This window comes from Mustela erminea, chromosome 6 (assembly GCF_009829155.1).
Source record: "Mustela erminea isolate mMusErm1 chromosome 6, mMusErm1.Pri, whole genome shotgun sequence".
In the NCBI taxonomy this organism is placed as follows: domain Eukaryota; kingdom Metazoa; phylum Chordata; class Mammalia; order Carnivora; family Mustelidae; genus Mustela; species Mustela erminea.
Window position 1 is genome coordinate 87,648,688 of NC_045619.1, and position 22,963 is coordinate 87,671,650.

Genomic DNA, 22,963 nt, shown 5'->3' on the forward strand with positions numbered 1-22,963 from the left:
TCTTTATTTTGAATGACATTGTGCAGAATTGGTATAATTTCTTCCTTAAATGTTTCATAGAATTCACTAGTGAACTCATCTGGGCCTGATATTTTTTATTTTGGAAGGCTATGAATTATTGATTTGGTTTCTTCAATAAATAGAGACTTGTCAAGATCGTTTATTCTTTTTTTTTTTTAAGATTTTATTTATTTATTTGACAGACAGAGATCTCAAGTAGGCAAGGAAGACAGGCGGCAGAGAGAGAGGAGGAAGCAGGCTCCCTGATGAGCAGGAAGCCCGATGCGGGGCTCGATCCCAGGACCCTGGAATCATGACCTGAGCCGAAGGCAGAGGCTTAACCCACTGAGCCACCCAGGTGCCCCAGATCGTTTATTCTTATATGAATTTTGGTAGGTTGTGTCTTTCAAGAAATTGCCCCATTTCATCTAGGTTATTAAATTTGTGGTTATAGAGTTTGTCCATAGTATTCCTTTATTATCTTTTTAAGGTGCAGGGGATCCATGGTGATGTTCACTCATTCATTTCAGATATTAGCAACTTGCGTCTTTTCTTTTCTTTTTTTTTTCTTAGTTAACCTGGCTAGAGGCACATTAATATTTTTGATTTTTTTTCAAAGAACCAGATTTTGGTTTCATTGATTTTTTCCTATCAATTTCTTGTTTTTATTCCATTTATTTCAGCTCTAGTTTTTATTATTTATTTCCCTTTGCTTACTTTGGAATTAATTTACTCTTCTATTTCTACTTACCAAAGATGGATGCGTAGAGTATTGATTTTAGGTGATTCTTCTTTTCTAATGTATGCACTTAGTTCTATAAATCTCTTTCTAAGCACTGCTTTTGCAGGATCCCACAAATTTTGATAAATTATATTTTCATTTTCACTTAGTTCAAAATATTTTAAAATTTTTCCTGGTATTTCTTTGACTCACATGTTACAGGAATGTGTTGTTTAATCTCCTCATAACTGGGGATTTTCCCATTATCTTTCTCTTATTCGGTTCTGATTTACTTCTGTTGTGGTTTGAGAGCATAGATTGTATGACTCCTGTTCTTTCTATCCTGCTGAATGTTCCATGTGAGTTTGAGAAGAATGTGTATTCTGCTCTTGTTAGATGAAGTATTCTATAGATGTCAATTATATCCAGTTGATTGATGATGCTATTGAGTTCAATTATGTCCTTATTGATTTTCTGCCTACTAGATCTCTCCATTAATAATGGAGGGTTGTTAAAGTCTCCAACTATAAGAGTACAGGCATCTATTTCTCCTTGCTATTCTATCAGTTTTTGCCTCATGTATTTTGGTGCTCTGTTGTTGGGTATATATACATTAAGGATTGCTGTATCTTTTTGGAGAATTTATCCCTTTATCATTAGGTAATACCCTCTTTCTCCCTGATTATTTTCCTAGCTCTAAAGTCTGCTTTTTCTGAAATTAATACAAATACACCAACCTTATTTTAATTAGTCTTAGTATAGTATATCTTTCCCCATCTCTTTACTGTTACTCTGGGTATGTCTTTGTATTTAAAATGAGTTTGTTGTATTCAATCTTCACTTGGGTCTTGTGGCTTTGATACATTCCGATAATCTCTCTTTTAATTGATGTATTTAGATTATTGACCTTTAAAGTGATTATTGATATAGTTGGATTAATAGCTACCATATTTGCTACTCTTTTCTAGACATTGCCCTTGATAGAACTCCCAGAGTTAAAATTCACAAAATGTGGTTGTCCCCAAAAGACTGAACCCCATTTGTATGTCTTCATTGGAGAAGTGTCTATTCATATCTTCTGCCCATTTTTTGATATGATTGTCTGTTTTGTGTGTGTTGAGTTTGAGGAGTTCTTTATAGATCCTGGATATCATCAACCTTTGGTCTGTACTGTCATTTGCAAATATCTTCTCCCATTCCATCGGTTGACTCTTTGTTTACTTGGACTGTTTCCTTTGCTGTGCAGAAGCTTTTGATTTTGATGAAGTCCCAAAAGTTCATTTTTTTGTTTTTGTTTCCTTTGCCTTTGGAGACATATCTTGAAAGATGTTGCTGTGGCTGATATCCAAGAGGTTACTGCCTATGTTCTCCTCTAGGATTCTGATGGATTCCTGTCTCACGTTGAGGTCTTTATCCATTTTGAGTTTATCTTTGTGTACGGTGTAAGAGAATGGTCGAGTTTCATTCTTCTACATATAGCTGCCCAGTTTTCCCAGCATCATTTATTGAAGAGACTGTCTTTTTTTTTCCACTGTATATTTTTTCCTGTTTTGTCTGTCAAAGATACAGATGTAGTGAAAAGAAGGGCCATCTGTACCCCAATGATTATAGCAGCAATGGCCACGGTCGCCAAACTGTGGAAAGAACCAAGAAGACCTTCAACGGATGAATGGATAAGGAAGATGTGGTCCATATACACTATGGAGTATTATGCCTCAATCAGAAAGGACGAATACCCAACTTTTGTATCAACATGGACGGGACTGGAAGAGATTATGCTGAGTGAAATAAGTCAAGCAGAGAGAGTCAATTATCATATGGTTTCACTTATTTGTGGAACATAACAAATATCATGGAGGACATGGGGAGTTAGAGAGGAGAGGGAGTGGGGGGAAATTGGAAGGGAGGTGAACCATGAGAGACTATGGACTCTGAAAAACAATCTGAGGGTTTTGAAGGGGTGGGGGGTGGGAGGTCGGGGTACCAGGTGGTGGGTATTATAGATGGCACAGATTGCATGGAGCACTGGGTGTGGTGCAAAAATAATGAATACTGTTACGCTGAAAATAAATAAAAAATAAATTAAAAAAAGGACTGGATCCCACTGAAATTTTTTAACTCTCAAATTCACACTGAGCCTCCAACAATTTTAATTACAGTTCAGATTTTTGCACCCAGTACTAGTTTAAAAATAATTACTAAAATCTCAAAACAGTGTTGGTTAAAGACTTTGTTTTGAAATGCCATTGACTAAAAGATGAAATTGAAAGATGGTCCATGTTGACAGATGACACCCAGATTAGCATCAGGGTGGTTCTGACTGGGGAACATTCTCCTTTTGTGGTAAAATATTTAAAAACCATTTTTAACATAAATTTTATATACATTTTGACAAGCAAGATCAGTTTAATTCAAATCTCCCCAGATATCAGTCTCATGGACTTAATTTTGACTTTTAAACAGAAATGGTCTTTTTCCCTTTTAAGGCTATGTTTATACAAGTTTACTCTAGAATCTGGATAATCAGACAATCCATACCATGGCTTACCTATATGCCAAATAATAAAATGCAGAAAAAAATTTCACAAGAACAACAGTAACCAATTCTGTTATAATAATATTTTGCTGATTTGAAGCCACAGAAAAGATTTTCTCCCCCACCCCCTGCTCATGAATTATGCTGCAGTCTAGGTTTATTCCATGGTTGTCCACAGGTGGGCAATGGTCTTGCTACTGAACAGGTTAGGTTGCTAGACAGAAGCTTTGGTGTTGAGGGAAACTTTTGAATATTAGTTACCTCCCTATCCTTCTATTATGCAGCTCTAGAATTTGAGGTCAAGGGTATGGTGGAAGAGGAGCTTAGGAACTGCCATGCTGAACAAAATTCCAAAAGCTTACAGGTAAACTTCTAATGAGTCAGACTTAGACTCTGGTTGTCCTTCCCTGTTTGAGAAGCTCCATAACAGTGGTTACCCTACAGGCCTCCCTCACATCCTTGAGTAAAGCCCAAATGAGTTCCAGTTCTATGGAGGACAACTACTTACCAGCAGGTTTGATACTCAGGGCAGGCATTACTATCCCAGTCACCTATGAATTGGGCCACCCTGCCAAAACAGAGGACATATAGTTAAATTTCAATTTCACATAAACAACATAAGAAATTCAGTATGTCCTAAATATTGCACGGAATATACTAACACCAAAAAATTATGTGTCATTTATCTGAAATTCAAATTGAAGAGCACATCTCATATTTTTATTTTCTAATTCTGGCAACCCTGATATACACCAATATAGATCTTCCCTCATGTTGAACTACAGATAAAGGCACTGGTGATTGGGCTGCTGCTCTGGATTTCTATTGTAAAGGAGCAGGCAATAGGTAATGACTGAACTTTAGACCCTTTCCTTTAAACTATCCCCTTATAAACTACCATGGGTTATTTAGCAGTATTTGTTTTGGTATCTAAATAATTAGGATTTTTGAGATATTTCATTGTTTTTTATTTCTAACTTAATGTACCAGTTATAAAACAATCCATATAATTTCATTTTTCATATAATGTCAGTCTTATAAAACTGGCTCAGAACATGGTCTATGTTTGTGAATGTCCCATGTATACTTGAAAAGAATGTTGCTGTGGATAGTTTTTGAATATCATATAGATATTTTATGTTTTGAATCCAATTACTTGGAGAGATATATGTAATGTAAACATCTTTTCCTGGGTTGTGGCTTTCTTTTTTGCTCTTTTTATGTTGTTTTGTGAGTAGAAGTTTATACCTTTGGTAAGGTAAGCACTTTTATGATGTTTAGAAATATCATTTATCCTTAGGTCATCATGAAAAATTTGTTTATTTTACATACATTATCATTTTCTCTTTCACATATAAGACGATTTAATATAGTTAAATTGATTTTTGTCCATGTTGTGAATTAGGACTCATGATACAATTTTTATCATATGAAGACTCAACTGACCTTATACCATTTGTTGTGCAAATCTTTCTCTCCCTATTACACTGCAATGGCACCATTGATGCAAATCAAGTGAGTCTGTATGCATTTTGCTTGTAGAATCTATATATTATCCTACTAATCCATTTTTCATTCATTTCCCAACATCACACTCTCTTACTTGATATATTTTTATAGTAAGTCTCAATATCTGAAACTCTAAAAACTTTGGTCTTTTTAAAGTTGTTCTTTTTTTTTTTTTTTTTTTACTATTTCAGATCTTTTTCATTTCCATACAAATTTTAGAATAGTTTTATCAATTTCCATAAAATACCACCTGAAATTTCACTGAAAGTACTTTGAATCTATAGTTCAAATAGGGGTTGACATATTTACAATATTAAGTTTTCCAATCCATGAAGATTGTGTATACCTCTCTTTATTAATTTTCTTTAGTCATTTCCAGTAAGCTTTTATAGTTTTCTGTGTATATGTTTTGCATATCTTTATTCTTAGGTAGCAGATTTTTTAATCTTTTTTTAAAAATTTCAGTGTAACAGAATTCATTGTTTATGCACCACACCCAGTGCTCCATGCAATACGTGTCCTCCCTAATATCCACCACCAGGGTCCCCCAACCTCCCACCCCGCTCCCTTTCAAAACCCTCAGATCGTTTTTCAGAGTCCATAGTCTCTCATGGTTCATCTCCCCTTCCAATTTCCCTCAACTCCCTTCTCCTCTCCATCTCCCTATGTCCTCCGTGTCATTTGTTATGCTCCACAAAAAAGCAAAACCATATGATAATTGACTCTCTCTGCTTGACTTATTTCACTCAGCATAATCTCTTCCAGTCCCGTCCATGTTGATACAAAAGTTGGGTATTCATTCTTTCTGATGGAGGCTTTTTTTTTTTTTTTTGATGTTGAATATTTTTTTGTTGTTTTCGGTATTTTTTTAAATTTTTTTAAATTTATTTTTTATTTTCAGAATAACAGTATTCATTATTTTTGCACCACACCCAGTGCTTGATGGAGGCATTTTTTAAAATTTTTTATTTTTTATAAACATATATTTTTATCCCCAGGGGTACAGGTCTGTGAATCACCAGGTTTACACACTTCACAGCACTCACCAAAGCACATACCCTCCCCAATGTCCATAATCCCACCCCCTTCTCCCAAACCCCCTCCCCCCAGCAACCCTCAGTTTGTTTTGTGAGATTAAGAGTCACTTATGGTTTGTCTCCCTCCCAATCCCATCTTGTCTCATTGATTCTTCTCCTACCCACTTAAGCCTCCATGTTGCATCACCACTTCCTCATATCAGGGAGATCATATGATAGTTGTCTTTCTCTGCTTGACTTATTTCGCTAAGCATGATACGCTCTAGTTCCATCCATGTTGTCACAAATGGCAAGATTTCATTTCTTTTGATGGCTGCATAGTATTCCATTGTGTATATATATCACATCTTCTTTATCCACTCATCTGTTGATGGACATCTAGGTTCTTTCCATAGTTTGGCTATTGTGGACATTGTTGCTATAAACATTCGGGTGCACGTGCCCCTTTGGATCACTACGTTTGTATCTTTAGGGTAAATAACCAGTAGTGCAATTGCTGGGTCATAGGGCAGTTCTATTTTCAACATTTTGAGGAACCTCCATGCTGTTTTCCAGAGTGGTTGCGCCAGCTTGCATTCCCACCAACAGTGTAGGAGGGTTCCCCTTTCTCCGCATCCTCGCCAGCATCTGTCATTTCCTGACTTGTTGATTTTAGCCATTCTGACTGGTGTGAGGTGATATCTCATTGTGGTTTTGGTTTGTATTTCCCTGATGCCGAGTGATATGGAGCACTTTTCATGTGTCTGTTGGCCATCTGATGTCTTCTTTGCAGAAATGTCTGTTCATGTCCTCTGCCCATTTCTTGATTGGATTATTTGTTCTTTGGGTGTTGAGTTTGCTAAGTTCTTTATAGATTTTGGACACTAGTCCTTTATCTGATATGTCGTTTGCAAATATCTTCTCCCATTCTGTCAGTTGTCTTTTGATTTTGTTAACTGTTTCCTTTGCTGTGCAAAAGCTTTTGATCTTGATGAAATCCCAATAGTTCATTTTTGCCCTTGCTTCCCTTGCCTTTGGTGATGTTCCTAGGAAGATGTTGCTGCAGCTGAGGTCGAAGAGGTTGCTACCTGTGTTCTCCTCAAGGATTTTGATGGATTCCTTTCGCACATTGAGGTCCTTCATCCATTTTGAGTCTATTTTCATGTGTGGTGTAAGGAAATGGTCCAATTTCATTTTTCTGCATGTGGCTGTCCAATTTTCCCAACACCATTTATTGAAGAGACTGTCTTTTTTCCATTGGACATTCTTTCCTGCTTTGTCGAAGATTAGTTGACCATAGAGTTGAGGGTCTATTTCTGGGCTCTCTATTCTGTTCCATTGATCTATGTGTCTGTTTTTGTGCCAGTACCATGCTGTCTTGATGATGACAGCTTTGTAATAGAGTTTGAAGTCCGGAATTGTGATGCCACCAACTTTGGCTTTCTTTTTCAATATCCCTTTGGCTATTCGAGGTCTTTTCTGGTTCCATATAAATTTTAGCATTATTTGTTCCATTTCTTTGAAAAAGATGGATGGTACTTTGATAGGAATTGCATTAAATGTGTAGATTGCTTTAGGTAGCATAGACATTTTCACAATATTTATTCTGATGGAGGCATTTTTGATGCTACTTTTAGAACTTAATTTTCTAATTGTTTCTTGCTAGTATATAGAAATCCAATGATTTTTATATTAATTTTCTACTAACTTTGATAAATTTACTTATTAATTCTAATAGAGAATATTTTCATTTTCAACATATATAATCATGTCATATGTGAATAACTGCAGCTTGTTTTCTTTCTTTCTAATCCTTAAGATATTTACTTCTTTGTCGTGCCTCATTGCACTAGTATGATCATTCAGTATGATACTTGCTGGTGTGTGTGTGTGTGTGTGTGTGTGTGTGTGTATGAGAGAGAGAGAGAGAGAAAGAAGGAGAGCATTTGGTTTCTCTCCTTTTATTCTGTTAACATTGTGTATTACATAATTGTGTGCATGGTTTTTTTAACTTTATTTTTTCAGTGTTCCAAGATTCATTGTTTATGCAACACACCCAGTGCTCCATTAAATATCTGCCCTCCTTGGGGCGCCTGGGTGGCTCAGTGGGTTAGGGCCTCTGCCTTCGGCTCAGGTCATGATCTCAGGTCCTGGGATTGAGCCCCGCATCGGGCTCTCTGCTCAGCAGGGAGCCTGCTTCCTCCTCTCTCTCTGCCTGCCTCTCTGCCCGCTTATGATCTCTCTCTCTGTGTCAAATAAATAAATAAAATCTTAAAAAAAAAATATCTGCCCTCCTTAATACCCACCACCAGGCTCATCCAACCCCCCACTTCTCTCCCCTCCAAAACCCTCAGTTTGTTTCTCAGAGTCCACAGTCTCTCATGGTTTGTCTCCCCCTCCATTTTCCCCCAACTCACTTCTCCACTCCATCTCCCAACATCCTCTGTGTAATTCCTTATGTTCCACAAGAACCACCCTTACTGTAATGGTATTTGACAGCTTCTAAGCCCTATTACTACCTCTTCTCCTCTTCCCAAATCTGAGAAAACAGATAAGAAAGCCTGGGTGTTCCCTTTTTTGTGATCAGTGAGAACTTCAAGCCATGTGTGGGAATCCTCAGCCTGGCCTCACACCTAGTTACCATAAAAGCCCCTCCCCGTCTCCATTCTCTGCTCTTCCAAGCCACATTTGGATCAGCTTGTGAGGCTTTCCCTTCTCTCCCCAAAAAGCCTTATTATGTTATTGATGTATTTTCATACCATGTTGGGGTGTGTGTGTGTGTGTGTGTGTGTGTGTATGCACTGTCATCAGTCTCAATAGTTGAACCAAATTTTGAGTGGAGATCCATTTTGCCTCTTTAGGGGGGGCCACAGTGATTGGTACTGTGAGCAGGTTGTCTAGAGGATGACTGTTACCATTGAGGTCTTTCTTTTCTTGCTTTGCTTTGTAATGTAGCTCTGCTGTGTACTTGTGAACATTCAGTTTGAGCTACTGCTTTCTATCTAGTAGGTTCTTTGAGTCATATTGCTGCATGCTCTCAAACTTGCATTCTGAGCTACACTGTTTTATGCTACATTTACTGAGTTCTACCAAGACATCTGTTACAGACTTAACTGACCTATGTCAGAAGTGTTAATAATTGTCATTTAGAGACCAGAGTGTGGGGCTGGGGCCCTCCTTAAAATGGCATTGGGCCATGCACTCAGCCCAGACCTGTCTGTATATCTCATATAGAATTGTATTTCTCGATCCTCCCAAAAACAATGACTGATGCTAAGATCATGAGAATGACTCTTACCCTGTGAACATTAGTGTGTGTCTCAAGCAGATGTTGGTCTCCATCCTGTGAAGTGCTCAAAGGAAAGATCAATAATCTGTGCAATATATTGTCCCATCAGGTGATCACTTATGTGGAGAAAGAGCAGTTCCTATGTGGCATGCTAAGGCTACACTATGAAAAGCAGGTGGTTTACTAGGACCCTGCAAAATGACTTTGATGCTGCTGCTTCTCATTGCTTTGTTGCCAAAAAAGGTCCTCACCTTCAGGGCTATAGGGGAAAACACATATGGTACAGCTGTAACACAACTAAGGGATTAATTCAACTATTTCCATGAAGGAAGCTCTAAACCCTGATGATACCAATTTGAAGTTCTCTGGAGGAAGACAGTCATAGATTTGAGCAAGGTAGGGAATAATCCCTCTCTCCCCCAAGGATATCAAATAAACACAGCAAAGAAAAAAGAGAGAATGGGAGGGATAAAGGAAGGGAGGGATGAAGTGAAGGAACAAAGGAAAGAAGGAAAGAAGAGAGAAAAAGAGAAAGAAAAAGGAAGAAAAGGAGATAAAGAGATGAGAAAGAAAGGATTGAAAGAAAAATCTGGAAACAAGGAGTAAACAAAGAGCTGAAACACAATCTGATGCAACTAGAAATTCAGTTTACTAAAAGAATTTATACATCAAGAGATTTTTTTTTTAAAGGCATGAATTGGCTTGTGCGTCTACCGTATAGGTTCTGAATTAACTTTAACAACTGAAATACACTAGCTGGAAAATCTTCATGGTCTTAATTCATACTAGATGTCAAATTACACTTCTGCTTGTGATCTCACTAAATTTAAACAAGGTACCCATATAATCTTGGGGGAGTTTTTGAACCCAAAATAGAGAACAGACAGATATGCCTCACCTTAATTATCAGAGCTATTGATTTGCCTAAATTTCGTTCATGGATGCTAAAACTTCTCACAGTGGTTATGCACACTTAAAACCAATAAGTAACAAACTAAAATTAAATCAAGTCCTCAACATTTACACATTGGATTGAAAAAATGGGACTCCATAGACCTTCCCCTAGTTAAAAAAAAAACCAAACAGTTAATATGTCCCAATGTAAATTAGAACAGGGTCTTCAAACAGTAAAACCCATTATATGGGATCTGTTTAGAGAAGGGGGATTATGTTCACTGTTTCTCCATCAACAACCAATTTGGTTTGGTTTCAAATGTGGAAAGAATAAAGGTATCTCACAATGGATTACCACAGCCTTAATCTAATGGTCACATCATTTAAGGCCCCTACCCAATATTAATGAAATTGCTGACTCTACCCAATCAGCAACTGGTAAATACTTTGCCTTTATGGATTTGGCTAACAATATTTTGTTCAGTACCCATTCCCACAGCCTTTCAGCCACAGTTTGCCTTCACCCCTCATGGGGCACTATGCATCTTTAACTCAGATGTTCAGGGAAAGCCTCCATAACCCTGCCATTGCACACAATCTTTGCAGGCAAGATCTTAAATGCCTGGACTTTCTCCAGGAGCACAGGTATAATATTTCACTGATGAATCCTCCTTGGAAGGGATTCATTGGATATATTCATTCAGAACATGCAAATACAAAGAAGGTCACAAAGAAGGATAGGTCACTTCTCCACACACAGTTCAAATTCTTGCTACCTCAGTTAAAAACCTGGAATTATTTGGTAATCTGAAGGCCACCTAGACACTGTCAAGAAACAGCTACTGACTTGCTTGGCACCCACAATACTAGAACAGGCCTAACATATTTGAGGCCCTTTCTGAGTTGTGAAAGTAACATATTCCTTATTTACAAATTTTACTTAAGCCTATTTAAGCTATTACTTACAAGTCAGCCCACCTTGAATGAGGATCCTCTCCAACAAAAGCTCTAAAATCTGTCCAAATTGCAATATAGTGGACATTACCGTTCATGCCCCCCCCAGACACTACCTCATTCTAGAGGTTTTAGCAACATCCTTTCATGCCTCTTGGAGTCTCTGGACCACCCATGTTGGCCACTGGATCTTGACGGTCATTCTATTCTCCCCATGAATCATCAGAGGAACCAATCACATCTGGACAAATTGACCCTCATGGAGTCTCTAGGCTGGTTGTAGACTTGAAAAAAAATGATTCTTCACAACAGCTTATATTATAAAAGCATTTTATTGAACACACTCTGGAGGTAGTCAGAACCAAAATAAAATTTGTGATTTGAATGGGGACCCTGTTCTGAAGGTTTAGACACCAGAAAACTTTAGATTCTTCTCTCGTCAAGGACCATGCTATAGAGACGCACAGGCTGATTTGAAGCAGAACATAGAATCACAACATGGGAGACTAGAGACCGAGGATTAGATACTGCCAGGAACCAAGAACGTTGCTCTGCAATACAATGGTCTAGACCACACTCCAGAAAAAGAAAACTTGGCTTGGGCAGCCACCTGGAAGAGGCAGTCACCACAGGCTGGGTTGCTGCACTTGGGAGGCAGTGACTTGCAGCAGACTCTTAGCTCTTGAAGCTCTTCCGGGAAGAGGAGGTGGTGGAGACAAACTTGACACTGGAGCTACTGCCCCCACCACTGCCAAAGCCCATCCCCAGGCTTCGGCCACTGCCTGCACTGAAGCCAGAGCTCCCCACACTGAGCCCGCCGCCCATGCCGACACCTCCACTGCTGCTGGAGTAGTAGCTTCCGCTGCCACCTCCTCCAAGGCCACCACCAAGACCTCCACCAAGGCCACCGCCAAAGCCACTGCCGCCACCAAAGCCACTGCCGCCGCCATAGGCAGAGGACACGCTGTTTGTGATGACAGCTGCAGAGAAAGGAGGGAGAACTTGGTGAGACCAGCATGCTAGAATGATCATACACATCCAAATTATTTGACCCCCACTAGTGTTAGCACTGTACCTGGCCTCTTTCACAGAATAGCAAATGTGGCTCAGGACTATGCCATTTAGTTAAGGTCCCCAACAGAGGTTGGTGAGCATAGAAGGCGAGGGATGGTCCTCAGGAGGTAGGACAGTGAGGGGAGAGGGTACAGGATGTATGGAATACTGGGTCTATGCTTTAAGAAATAAGACATGAGCCATGTTGGTTCATGACTGAATTTGTGCTCTTTTCCCTCCACTACGTCCCTCTCTCTAATATACTGAATAACTATATACTGAGATGGGAGTTTCTGGTATGTTGAAACAATAGGATTCTGAGCTGTCACCAAATACCCACATATAATCATCATTGTTAAGGTTTATCCAAAGTTACTTACAGATGTTGACTGGTCCAACTCCTTCTCCACTCAGTCTAAAATGGGAAAAATTAAAGTAAGAGTTAAAAACTCCCCCAAAAGACAGTAGTAGTCATGTTTAAAGCTTGTCCAACAAGCAAGAAGCCTGCATACCCCAAAGCTGCTTAAATCAGAGAAAGAGAGCCCTTTAGAGTGACTTCCCAATGAAGAGGAGTATCAGCCTGTTTGACCTGAAAACAGGTTATTGGAAGAAGATTGTAATTCACATTCTCCTCCACCCATTATAAGGAAAACATGAGTAAGAGGTTATGGGAACTATGCATATGTATCAAGCAGTTTGGGCCTGGTAGGAGCTTACATTCTTTGAGGGAATTTGGCATGGACAGAAATATTTCTAACAGGAAGGATGCAATGGGTAGTGTCAGAAGATTACAGAAAACAGACTAGTTTGAGAATCCAAAGGCAAGTGAATTTAAGTCAGTGGGAGTGATCATGAAAGATTTCCTGAAGGAAGAGGTACTTGAAGAATGGCGAAGACATTTGTTGAGTTGTTTGAAGGAGAGGAATCTGGTGGTGGGAACAGGGTGAGAAAGAATCCTAGTGGTGGGAACAGGGTCAGAAAAGTGAGTTGGGGTGACCAGGGGTCCCCAGGTCAGCTGTTTGCCTAGGTGTCAGATTGAAACTGGATTAGTGAAGAATAATTATCATGTACAAGATAGTGCTCACTCGTGTGTGTGATTTACACCCTGTAGTGGAGAAGAAGCTCCATTTTGTCAAATGGGAGGCCATCCTGGGCTTGTGAAGTTAGTCATGATGCCCACCTGCACTCCTCGCCCTCCAGCAGCTTCCTGTAGGTGGCGATCTCCACGTCCAGGGCCAGCTTGGTGTTCATCAGCTCCTGGTACTCCCTCAGCAGCCGGGCCATGTCCTGCTTAGCCTTCTGCAGGGCATCCTCCAACTCAGCCAGCTTGTTCTTGGCATCCTTGAGGGCCAGCTCCCCGCGTTGCTCAGCATCAGCAATGGCATTCTGCAGATTGGCACACTACAGAGGGAAAGAAGTGAGTGGGAACCCTTTAGTAGCTGACCTAAGCCTGAAGTGTCTCTTTCTGGGATCCCAGGGAGAAGCCAGCACATTTTTCCTGTGGAACTTTGGTCATGGTGGAACATTGAAATGCTGGTACTTGTTCCAGCTCTGGTGTGTGTGTGTGTGTGTGTGTGTGTGTGTGTGTGTGTATGCGTGTGTGCACACGCATGTGTGTGTGTGTTTATAAAAAGTAAAATAAAACAAATGGGTCTCATTTTCAGAGCTCAGGTCCCTTCCTTGCCTTCTTGCAACCTCTCCCTACCTGCTTCTTGACATTGTCGATCTCAGCTCTCAGCCTCTGGATCATCCGGTTCATCTCAGAGATCTCTTGCTTGGTGTTGCGGAGATCATCCCCATGCCGGCCTGCTGTCTGTTGCAGCTCTTCATACTGAAGCCACCAGAAAAGAGGAAAGACCCCAATTGTTTAAGAATGGAAACAATTTATCAACACTCACAAGTAGGAGCTACCAAGAAGTGGCAAGTAGTATCCTTATCTGAGGGCTGTGGCTGGTTTCAGCTTTGTCCAGGTCGTCCTGGTCTTAGATACTTTTCCCCTTAGTGCCTTTGCTTTCATGGAGACAGAGGTGTGGGATTCAGAATGAGATTCTTAAGATTCTTAAATTTATGTGGCAAATGTCATGCATGACTATTCCCGTAAGTCACCCCACAAGGCCTCACTCAGCAGGTTTCAGGAGCCCTATCCTTAACATTTTGTCAATGGCCTGGAATCCTAGACACGTGTCCATCCTTCACTCAGGATGCATTTGCCACAGCACTCACCTTGGTCTGGTACCAGGATTCAGCTTCTGTCCGGCTGCGGTTGGCGATCTCCTCATACTGGGCTTTGACCTCAGAGATGATGCTGTCCAGGTCCAGGGAACGGTTGTTGTCCATGGACAGGACCACAGATGTGTCTGAGACATGCGTCTGCATCTGGGACAGCTCCTGTGGGGAGATTTGAAGTCAGTCATTCCGTCATTTAATGTTGGGTCCATTCAAATCTTCCACTCATTGTGGTATGTCAACTTGAGAAAAGAAATAATAACCACCTACATCAAAAATTAAGATAAGTCAATAAACAATCCAGATCATGACTCAACCTAGTTTTTTTAAAAAAAACTTAAACAACTTTGAGTTTCCAAGAAACCCCTCTCATGTAACCTCTCAGACTCTCATCTTCTCGGACCATAATGTATTTTTAGAATAGTCTAGTTGCATGGATTGCATGCTAGGTGAAAACAGAGAAGGGACGCCACTCCAGAAAGAGGAGGTGGCCAGGAAAGCCGTGCCTTTAGTAATGCACTTCACACCTCACTCTGCACAATGACTGCTGAAGACATCTTTTGCTTTAAATTTGACTTTCTTTTTTTGAACTGTTGGCTTCATAAGTAATAAAGTGTGAGTAGTACCAAAGGGGAAGGAGAGACACTGAAGTCAATCCTGGAGCCCCTAATTCCTGGTGACGTCCCATGTCTCTAGGTCCCAAATAGGAGGCATTTCTTACCGCCTCAAAGAACATCTTCATGAAGTTGATCTCATCCATCAGGGCATCAACCTTGGCCTCTAGCTCCACCTTGTTCATGTAGGCGGCATCCACATCCTAGAGAAACAGGGATTGTTGGCACTGCACCCGATTTTACCCTGCCTTACACGAACGACCCCTTAAGACAGCATAGCCTTGGGCTGTGGACTGTCTTCTACCCACGCACCTTCTTCAGCATCACAAACTCATTCTCAGCAGTGGTACGCTTATTGATTTCATCTTCATACCTGGTGGTAAAAAGGATGGGAATTGCTGATCAGAGAATGAGGGACAGGTGGGGGTGGGGTCTTTGTTGCATGAAGACCACTGTCAGCCTGCCTTCATGCTGGGAAGGGTCTTCTCACACCATACAGCCAGAGAAGGAGAGAGTGCTGGTTGTATGAGCTCCTCAGCATGGTCCTCCTCTATAGGGACATCAGTTTTTCTGCGACTGCTTACCAGATCATCATTACGTTATTGCTATCATTCAGTTGGTTCAAGGATATTCCCATAAAGAAGCTGTGTTATTTCCTCCCCAGCTCCATATCTAGTCAATTTCCCTAGTGCTTTTTTTCAACTTTCACAGCCTTGTGAAAAAAAAAAAAAACTATCAACCCAGCTGCTGCTCCATAAGGACTAAAGAAATTATTTGAGTCACTAAGTTGGGTTTGGGGAAAATCTATCAGAGTACCCATGCTGTGGACTTTGGGTATACTGGGGAGAAAAGCCCCCAAAGAATAAGGATTACATTATGGCTCATTTTACCAGGCAGTACCAAGGGCACTGAGCCTCTTGCTCTGACTGGTGGCTAAGTGCTGATGGTACCAAAGGACTGAGCTTGGGGCTGGTACTTTATAAACATGGGCAGGATTTTTATCCCAGTGCTTCAGGTACCCATGAAACATAAATGCATCTAGCCCATGGGGAAGGCATAAGTGGCAGCGTGTTTATAAAGTACATCTGGTGTCAAGAGGATATCACCCGCCCCATCTCTGCTCCCTGCAACCCACTTGTTCTTGAAGTCTTCTACCAGGTCCTGCATGTTCCTCAGCTCTGAGTCCAGGCGGCCCCTCTCCCCTAGGATGCTGTCCAGCTGTCTCCTGAGGTTGTTGATATACTGTTCAAACAAGGGCTCCAGGTTCTGCCTCACGGTCTTGGTGCCCTGCTCCTGGAGCAGAGTCCACTTGGTGTCCAGGACCTTATTCTGCTGCTCCAGGAAACGCACCTGGAGAGGGCAGGGTTTGAAGGTGGAGAAACCTGAATTTCATGTTTTGATGATCAGTTCACCAATTTCCCTCCCATTTCATGCTGGTCTCCTACTCCTTCCATGTACAGTGCCAGGCCCTGGGCCCCAAGAGTGGAGGTCCAGAGTGAGGTGCTTGGCCTCACTCCTCTATGGGAGACAAGACTCCCAGATTGCACTGGACACAGCTGGGCGGCTATAATGACTCTCAAGCTACTGCCGGATGAACTCATCTATCTTTCTGTTCAATCAGCCCTGTTATAGAGAGCACAGAACTCTTCCCTTTGTCCTATAGTCATCAAGAAGCCCTTATGAGGTCATCTCAGAAGGGGAAGAAATAATACCCTCTCTCTTAAGCAGCCAACGAAGCAGTCTAACTAAGAAAATGGGCCACAAATCCAGGACACAGAAAAAACTGTAACGGCCAACTATGGAGGTCTTTGCACAAAGTCAGAAAATCTCCCGTCTTCCCACTTTTCTTTGGCATTTACTCCACACGTATGGTGGTTTTTCACAAATGATCCCACTCACCTTGTCGATGAACGAGGCAAACTTGTTGTTGAGGGTCTTGATCTGCTCCCGCTCCTCAGTCCGCACCCGCTGGATGGCGGGGTCGATTTGCAGGTTGAGGGGAGTCAGGAGGCTCTGGTTGACGGTGACCTCTTGGATGCCTCCAGGGGGGCACACGGGGAAGCCAGGACCACCAAAGCCGCCTCCAAAGCCAGCGCCGCCACCAAGCCCAAAACCTCCACCAGCTCCACCGCCAAAACCAAATCCACTCCCGGCTCCACCTCCGAAGCCATAGCCACCTCCAGCACCAGCACCTGCACCAAATCGGTTCCTGAAGCTGCCACCACTTGTGCTGATGGAGATCCTCTTGGAGCCTCCCAGGTTGTAGAGGCTCCGGCTGCCATAGCCACCAGCTCCACAGGCACCCCCCAGGCTGACCCTGCCAAAGCCGCCACCGCCACCCCCGGACCGGGACACAGAGGTGAAGCTGGTGCGGGAGACAGATGGGGTAATGGCAGAGGCAGCGCTGAAGCTACGGCTGCCTCCGCTCCGGAAGGATACACTCGACTGGCGGGACATGATGGCTCGTTCCTGGTGGAGCAAGAGTACCGGGCACTTGGGGTTGGGAAGTGCTGGAGAGAACAGAGCTCAGCAGGATGCAGAAAGTGGCTCTGTTACCCAGGAACTGCAATCCCCCCTTTTTATTCTCTAGAACTGGGTTGGGCGGGAGAGCTGTCGAGCTGTGAATGATTAAGTGGGCTGGGCATGCCCAGGGGGCAGCTGTGAGCTCACCGGCACACCTGCACAGTGGTGCGGGGAGCAAACGCTTGCTTCCTGGCAGGCTGTGCTCAGTTAGGAATAACCTTGCCTTGCAGCGCTGATGTCTTGGCAGAAAGTTGGCGATGTTGCCAGCCAGTCTTTCTCCACCATGGGGGCCTGGGGGTGCAAGCACCCAAGAAGGACACTAGAAAGGCAGGGTACATTTGGCCAATGTCCGGAGGGCTCCTTACAGGACTGGGGATATCGTCAGCCATCTCAACATGGGGCATACTGTCCATGAATTGGAGGCCAAGAGAGTCTCCCACTGCGAGAGATCTGCTCTTTTTACTCTTTTAGGCAGAGGGTTGTTGCAGGGACCTTGGCACTTGGAAAGGCAATGTGACCTGACATCTCAGCTATGTGCTAGAGGGGAGAGTAGACTTCTGTCCTTTACTGCAGAATTCCCTTTCCTGGGGGGAGGTGAAGTTATCATCCCAGAGCCCACTCGGCAGATTCTCTGGCAGGATTTGGGCCAGGAAATCTCCCCAAGCCACAAGCTCCAGAAACAGAGAATGTGGGACATTCTCAGTCCCAGGTCTATAGGTCTACAGGGCCAGGCCAATCCCTCCACATCTCCTCCTGATTCAGTATTTTCCGTGGCTTTGACCTCTCCCCTTGCTCTTCAGCCTCTCCAGGACCCCGCGGGGCCTTAGCAAACCCAGGGTCCCCGTGCAAGCTCTCATAAAAGGTCCTTAGACTCAGCCTGGCAGTTACGTCTCTCTTCAGAGGGAGCTGTTCTGCCCGCTCCCCCAGCCCCCCAGGTGTGTTCCAGCAAGCCCTCAGTTATTCCACTAGGGAAGAAATGAGTCATCGTATCTGTTGATACAGGCTAAAGGCTGCCACAAACACATACCTGCAGGAGCTCCTAATCTCATCAGGAACATGTTGAGAATCCGCCGGCCTGTTATAACGGAGAACCACCCCGTTGCGAGCAGCGGGGATGGCTACACTCTCTCTGAGCGCCAGCCCAGAGTTTCCTTGAGGGCTGGGGGCATGGGAAGTGGAATTCTGAGACTGTGGATTGTCCTGCCAGTTAGGCCCCGTGGAGCCAACCTGGGGGACCGGGCCGCCGGCATCACAGTCTGACACAGCTGCTTTAGGGAGGACTCCTGCTAGTCCCCTCTGCTGTGCTGGTCCCGGTGGGCACCACGTGGTGCTTAGGTTTGAGCATGTGTCTGTCTTAAAGCACGTCGCCCTTTTAGCTGTAGACATGAGTGAGGCCACCTCTCGGCCTCCCTAATACAGAAACAGGACTCTAAGTCCACACAGCACTGGGCCATTAGGAGCTGGGACAGGTCCAGGGTGCTCCTGGGGAAGTAGGGGATGGACTGAGAGCCTTGGGGCCGAGGAAGTACATTCTCCAGAGTAAAGGAATGAGAACCCAGCCCAAACTGGAGAATCTCTAGTCAGGCTTGTGGTTGGCTCCAGGGAAGCCACAGCTGTGGGAAAATGACTCTAGGCTACCGGGGATCAGCTAAGATGTGCTTGTTCACCAGAGGGCTGTGATGAGCAAGCAGTGGACAGGTAAATCCAGACAGACAGACCGATAGCCAGAGCTCACCTCCCAGGTCTTGGGCAATGAGGTCTGGGTTGCCTTGCCACCTGGAGAATTCCTGAAACTCTCGGAGATTAATTTTACTGAGTTTGCCAATTTCATACTTTGTTCCTTCTTGGGGGACCAATGTGAGTGTTTAGGGACCCTGAGAGGGTCATCTGGTCTGAGAGACCAGATCCAAGCTGAAAGCAGGATCTCCTAGCATGGTTCTCCCTCTCCACTGGAAGATCACCATCAGGCTATGCACCCTGCACCCCCGCACAGGTCCTGGGTTCAGTCCGCTGCCCTCGGGGAAGCCCCACCCCTCCCAAGACACTGGGACATTCTCTTTCCTCCATCCCTCCTCCTCCCAGCTGTGTAGAGGAAAGAGAAGGACTCAGTGGAACAGGAATGCATTCTGGCCAGTCTGAGAATCTCTAGAGTGTGCCAAGCTCAGATTCAATGCCAGGGACCAAGGGTGTGTGGGTGGCGAGTAACTGTGGCAGGGAGTGTTTAGGTGCCTGACTTGGGGTGGGGGGGGAGGCGGCACTTTTCAGTCCGAGTTTTGTGGGAACCCTCCTCCCAGCAGGTAAGGTGGTCCCTCCTGCAGTGCCAGACCTGGACAGCTATAAATAACGGGGGTGGGGAGCCAGGCACTGGTAACACTGCAGTGTGGGAGAGTCCCACCCCAGCCCGGCATTGCACTGTGGCAGGAAGGGAGGGATTACAGCGAGCTCACTGAGCTGCTCTGCCGGGCACCCACGGAAGGAGTGACCAAGTCATGGCAGCACACGTTGCCTAGCCTTTCCCATCAGCAAAGACGAGCACAGTGCTAAGTAAGCTGTAGTGGCTGGCGCTGTGGGTCTGTCCACAGAGGGGGCAGGACACCTAACCTCCCTCAGAGAGCAGGCAGTGAGAAGGATAAATCCAGGTGACCATGGGCAGGGATTGGACTCATCCTGCAATTCCAGCCCAAGGTTCCCTCCTCGGAGCCCTATTGCAATCTTTAAGCCTCTCAGGAAATGTGAGGAGTAGACCCCACAGGTAACAGAAGATGGCTTTGCACACAGCCTCTGGGTCTCACTGAATCGGACATGCCTCAAGGTTAGGAAACACAGCTGGCTCCCCTTCACATTACCACCACACGTTCAGCCCAGCCTGACACACTGAAGGTGCTCAGCAAACGTTTGTTGAATTGACCTGGCAGACATAAGGCATTTCCCTCCATTCCTTCCCCAGATCTTGGTGTGAGGCTCTCCCTAGCCCCATGCTGTGTCTCTGAGTCCCATCCATCGGCTTCCTTCCCTGGGTCCATGTCCAGAAGGTGGGCCCTGGTCCGCTTTCGTCTGGGCCCCCTCTGACAGCAGAGCTTATGACTCTTCGTCCTTTGCCTTCACTCTATTCTCCTTCTACCACCTCTGGCCCTGTGAACGCTCAGCACCTGAGCTCCCTAGCTGCCCCTATGCCCTGCCCCAGCCGTTCCGTACCCCTCTGAGAGAGAAAAAAAAGTGGTAGCGTCCTCGCCTTTGCAGGCTTTCTATCCCATGCGTGTTCAGCACAAAAAGTGGGGAGCAATAGTTAGAGCATGAATCACCCTATTCACTGGGCAGCGGCTGGCAGCCCCGTCTGGGAGTACAGAGCCAGATTCAGCAGGATGGGCAAGGGCAGAGGGACCGTGTGCCAGCCCTGGCGCCTCCTCACACAGCCCTGCCTCGGGGAAGAACAGAAGGAAGATTTTTCCTGCCTCCACCCAGAGTCAGTGGCATCCTGCCCCCCACCTCAACTCTGGGTCCCGGCTTTGATCTCGGCTAGATTCTCAGGACTGCAGGGCCATCGAGGAGCCCAGCCCCTCTGCAGACTGGGGAGCTGGTGACACCAGCCCACCCTCCTGTGGCCATGTGTGCTGGGGCTCCCCATGCTGCTGAGAGGGCCTCCCTACCTCTCTGCGACTGTCAAACCTCCAACTGGAAACAGACCTGGCTAGGAAGGCAAATGTCCCCAAGCAAAGCAACCACTTTGCCTTGGCGTGGGTGGTTTTCGGAGGTGGTGTCCTGTTGCTGTTACTTGGGTCATGGTCATAAATGGGCCCTTGGAGCTGACTTTTCTGGCACAAGGGCTTCACACAAGCTGTGGGCTACAGTGTAGGTAGAGAAGCTTGTGGGCCTACTCTGGGCTATGTCTAGGTCCACAGGGAACCCTTGCACTGTTGGGACCCCGGACACATAGCCTGGCCTTGCACTGCCGTTTCCCCCATCACACTGGGAGGAAGCACGGTTTGCAGATGCAGAAGGAAAGGGGCCGTGCAAGTTGGAGTTGTAATTTTGAGCTGGCTGGGGTTGGCAGGAAGGGTGGGGCAAACATTCAGGGGGCCCTGGGAGCAGCCTTGCCCTTCCCCCTCACACTGAGCAGGTGATTGGCGCTTGTGGGACAGAATGCTGAGCTGCCCTCTGACAGGCCTCTGCAAGTCTGGGGAATGCTCATTCCTCATTTGAAGGGTATTTTGCCAATGACATACCAAAGCCTTTGAAAATCCCCCTGGGTTGATTGAAACTATGGACTGGAAATCAACAAATACTTTAATTAGTCAGAGGGACTTAAAAAAGGATATACAGCAAAACCCTCTGTGTTTGGTTTTCTCATGGAGGGTGGTTTTATTTTTTTAATAAACACAGAGTCCTCACTATTTGCAAGGCACTGTCCTACAAACTCCGCATTTGTACATCTAAAATGGTGAAGAAACAAAGGGCTTTTTACCACTTTCTTGGCATTCGCTTTTGTCCTCACACGTGGGTATGAGTGTGCCTGGAACTCTGCAAACTCACAGTACTTTCTCTACGAAGGAGAGGCAGGGACACTACTCACTGATCCCAGGCTTCTATCTGATGGGGTCAGAAGAGTCAAGGAGCCCCACTTGCATCCCTAACCTGCACGTTCTTTTCCTCCCTGATCCTTCCTCCTCCCATCACAGCAGCCACAACTAAGGAAGGGAAGGCGGAGGCAGAGGCTAGAGCTGTCCTCTCCAACGGAGCCTCTGCTAGGTGCACTGCCTCCTAGTCCTGCCCTAGGGCAAGGCCTGGGGACAGAGACTGGTTTCCATTTGCCACCCCCCCCCCCCCCACTGCCAGCTCTGCAAGAGCTATAATCACCTGGGGTGAGCCAGTACAGAAAATGGTGTAGAGGGGGCAGAGAGAAGACCCGGGGCTGGCTCAGGAAATACACTGGGCGTTGGGACAGTCCTGGAGGCATACCAACACCTTCTGAGCCCAGCTGCACCCTCCGCGCGCGCTCCCAGATCCTGTCCTAACACCGTATAGGCATAAACTGCTGGCTTTGCTCACTGTCCACTGGGACTGACAAACACTGTCAAGGACCCATGGAAACGGGTCAGCCTTTTCCAAGAGAGACACAATGTCCAAGGCAACTGCAAAAACACTTGTACCAATTATTTCATCATTTCTTCATTTAACACAAGTGTTTTGAGCTGTTGCAGGGGTTCCATGCAGTGAGCCGCCACCGTGGGAGTGCAACAGTGAACAGGACGGCCTGTGGGGTAGACACAAGGTCTGAGGACAGGATTGGGTCCCCCGATCTCCTTGCCAGGCCCAGGATGGTGACCCCTATCTGCTGCCTGTGTTCAGTCGTGCAAGGGCTGGGTGGAGACTGGCCTCTGAGCCAATGTCAGCACCAAGGCCCTTTTCCCTGAAATCATCTGCCCCTGCCAGGCCTGGTCCCTCCAGGGGCTGGTGCCAGAGATGATGAGGAATAGGTACTGGAAACCCCTTTGCTCCTGCCCTTCTCCCATCCCTCCTCCCACTGATGGAAGAAGTGAGAATCACACACTGTTCACCTATATCCAGACCACATTGTGTACTCAGCTAGCTGTCTACTCAAATCCATATCCTCTGGAGTCATTTTCAAGG

General features: G+C 44.8%; 1 protein-coding gene across 1 annotated transcript; it reads right to left on the minus strand.

Annotated features, from left to right (window-relative positions):
- Positions 1-11,231: 11,231 nt before the first annotated feature.
- On the minus strand, positions 11,232-17,376 carry KRT5 (keratin 5). The gene is made up of 9 exons (XM_032348290.1): positions 16,712-17,376; positions 15,948-16,162; positions 15,125-15,185; positions 14,920-15,015; positions 14,196-14,360; positions 13,678-13,803; positions 13,153-13,373; positions 12,353-12,387; positions 11,232-11,899 (listed from the first exon to the last, which is right to left on the minus strand). The coding sequence occupies exons 1-9, from the start codon at positions 17,267-17,269 to the stop codon at positions 11,595-11,597; spliced, it is 1,782 nt and encodes a 593-aa protein (XP_032204181.1). The 5' UTR covers positions 17,270-17,376; the 3' UTR covers positions 11,232-11,594.
- Between the last annotated feature and the right edge of the window lie 5,587 nt (positions 17,377-22,963).

Excerpts from the sequence above, each read along its gene's own strand:
- KRT5 (XM_032348290.1), bottom strand. The coding sequence starts at position 17,269 with ATGTCCCGCCAGTCGAGTGTATCCTTCCGGAGCGGAGGCAGCCGTAGC. Across the intron at positions 15,016-15,124 it reads AGTTTGTGATGCTGAAGAAG|GATGTGGATGCCGCCTACAT; the intron begins GTGCGTGGGTAG and ends CTGTTTCTCTAG. Across the intron at positions 12,388-13,152 it reads CTGGAGGGCGAGGAGTGCAG|ACTGAGTGGAGAAGGAGTTG; the intron begins GTGGGCATCATG and ends TTCCCATTTTAG.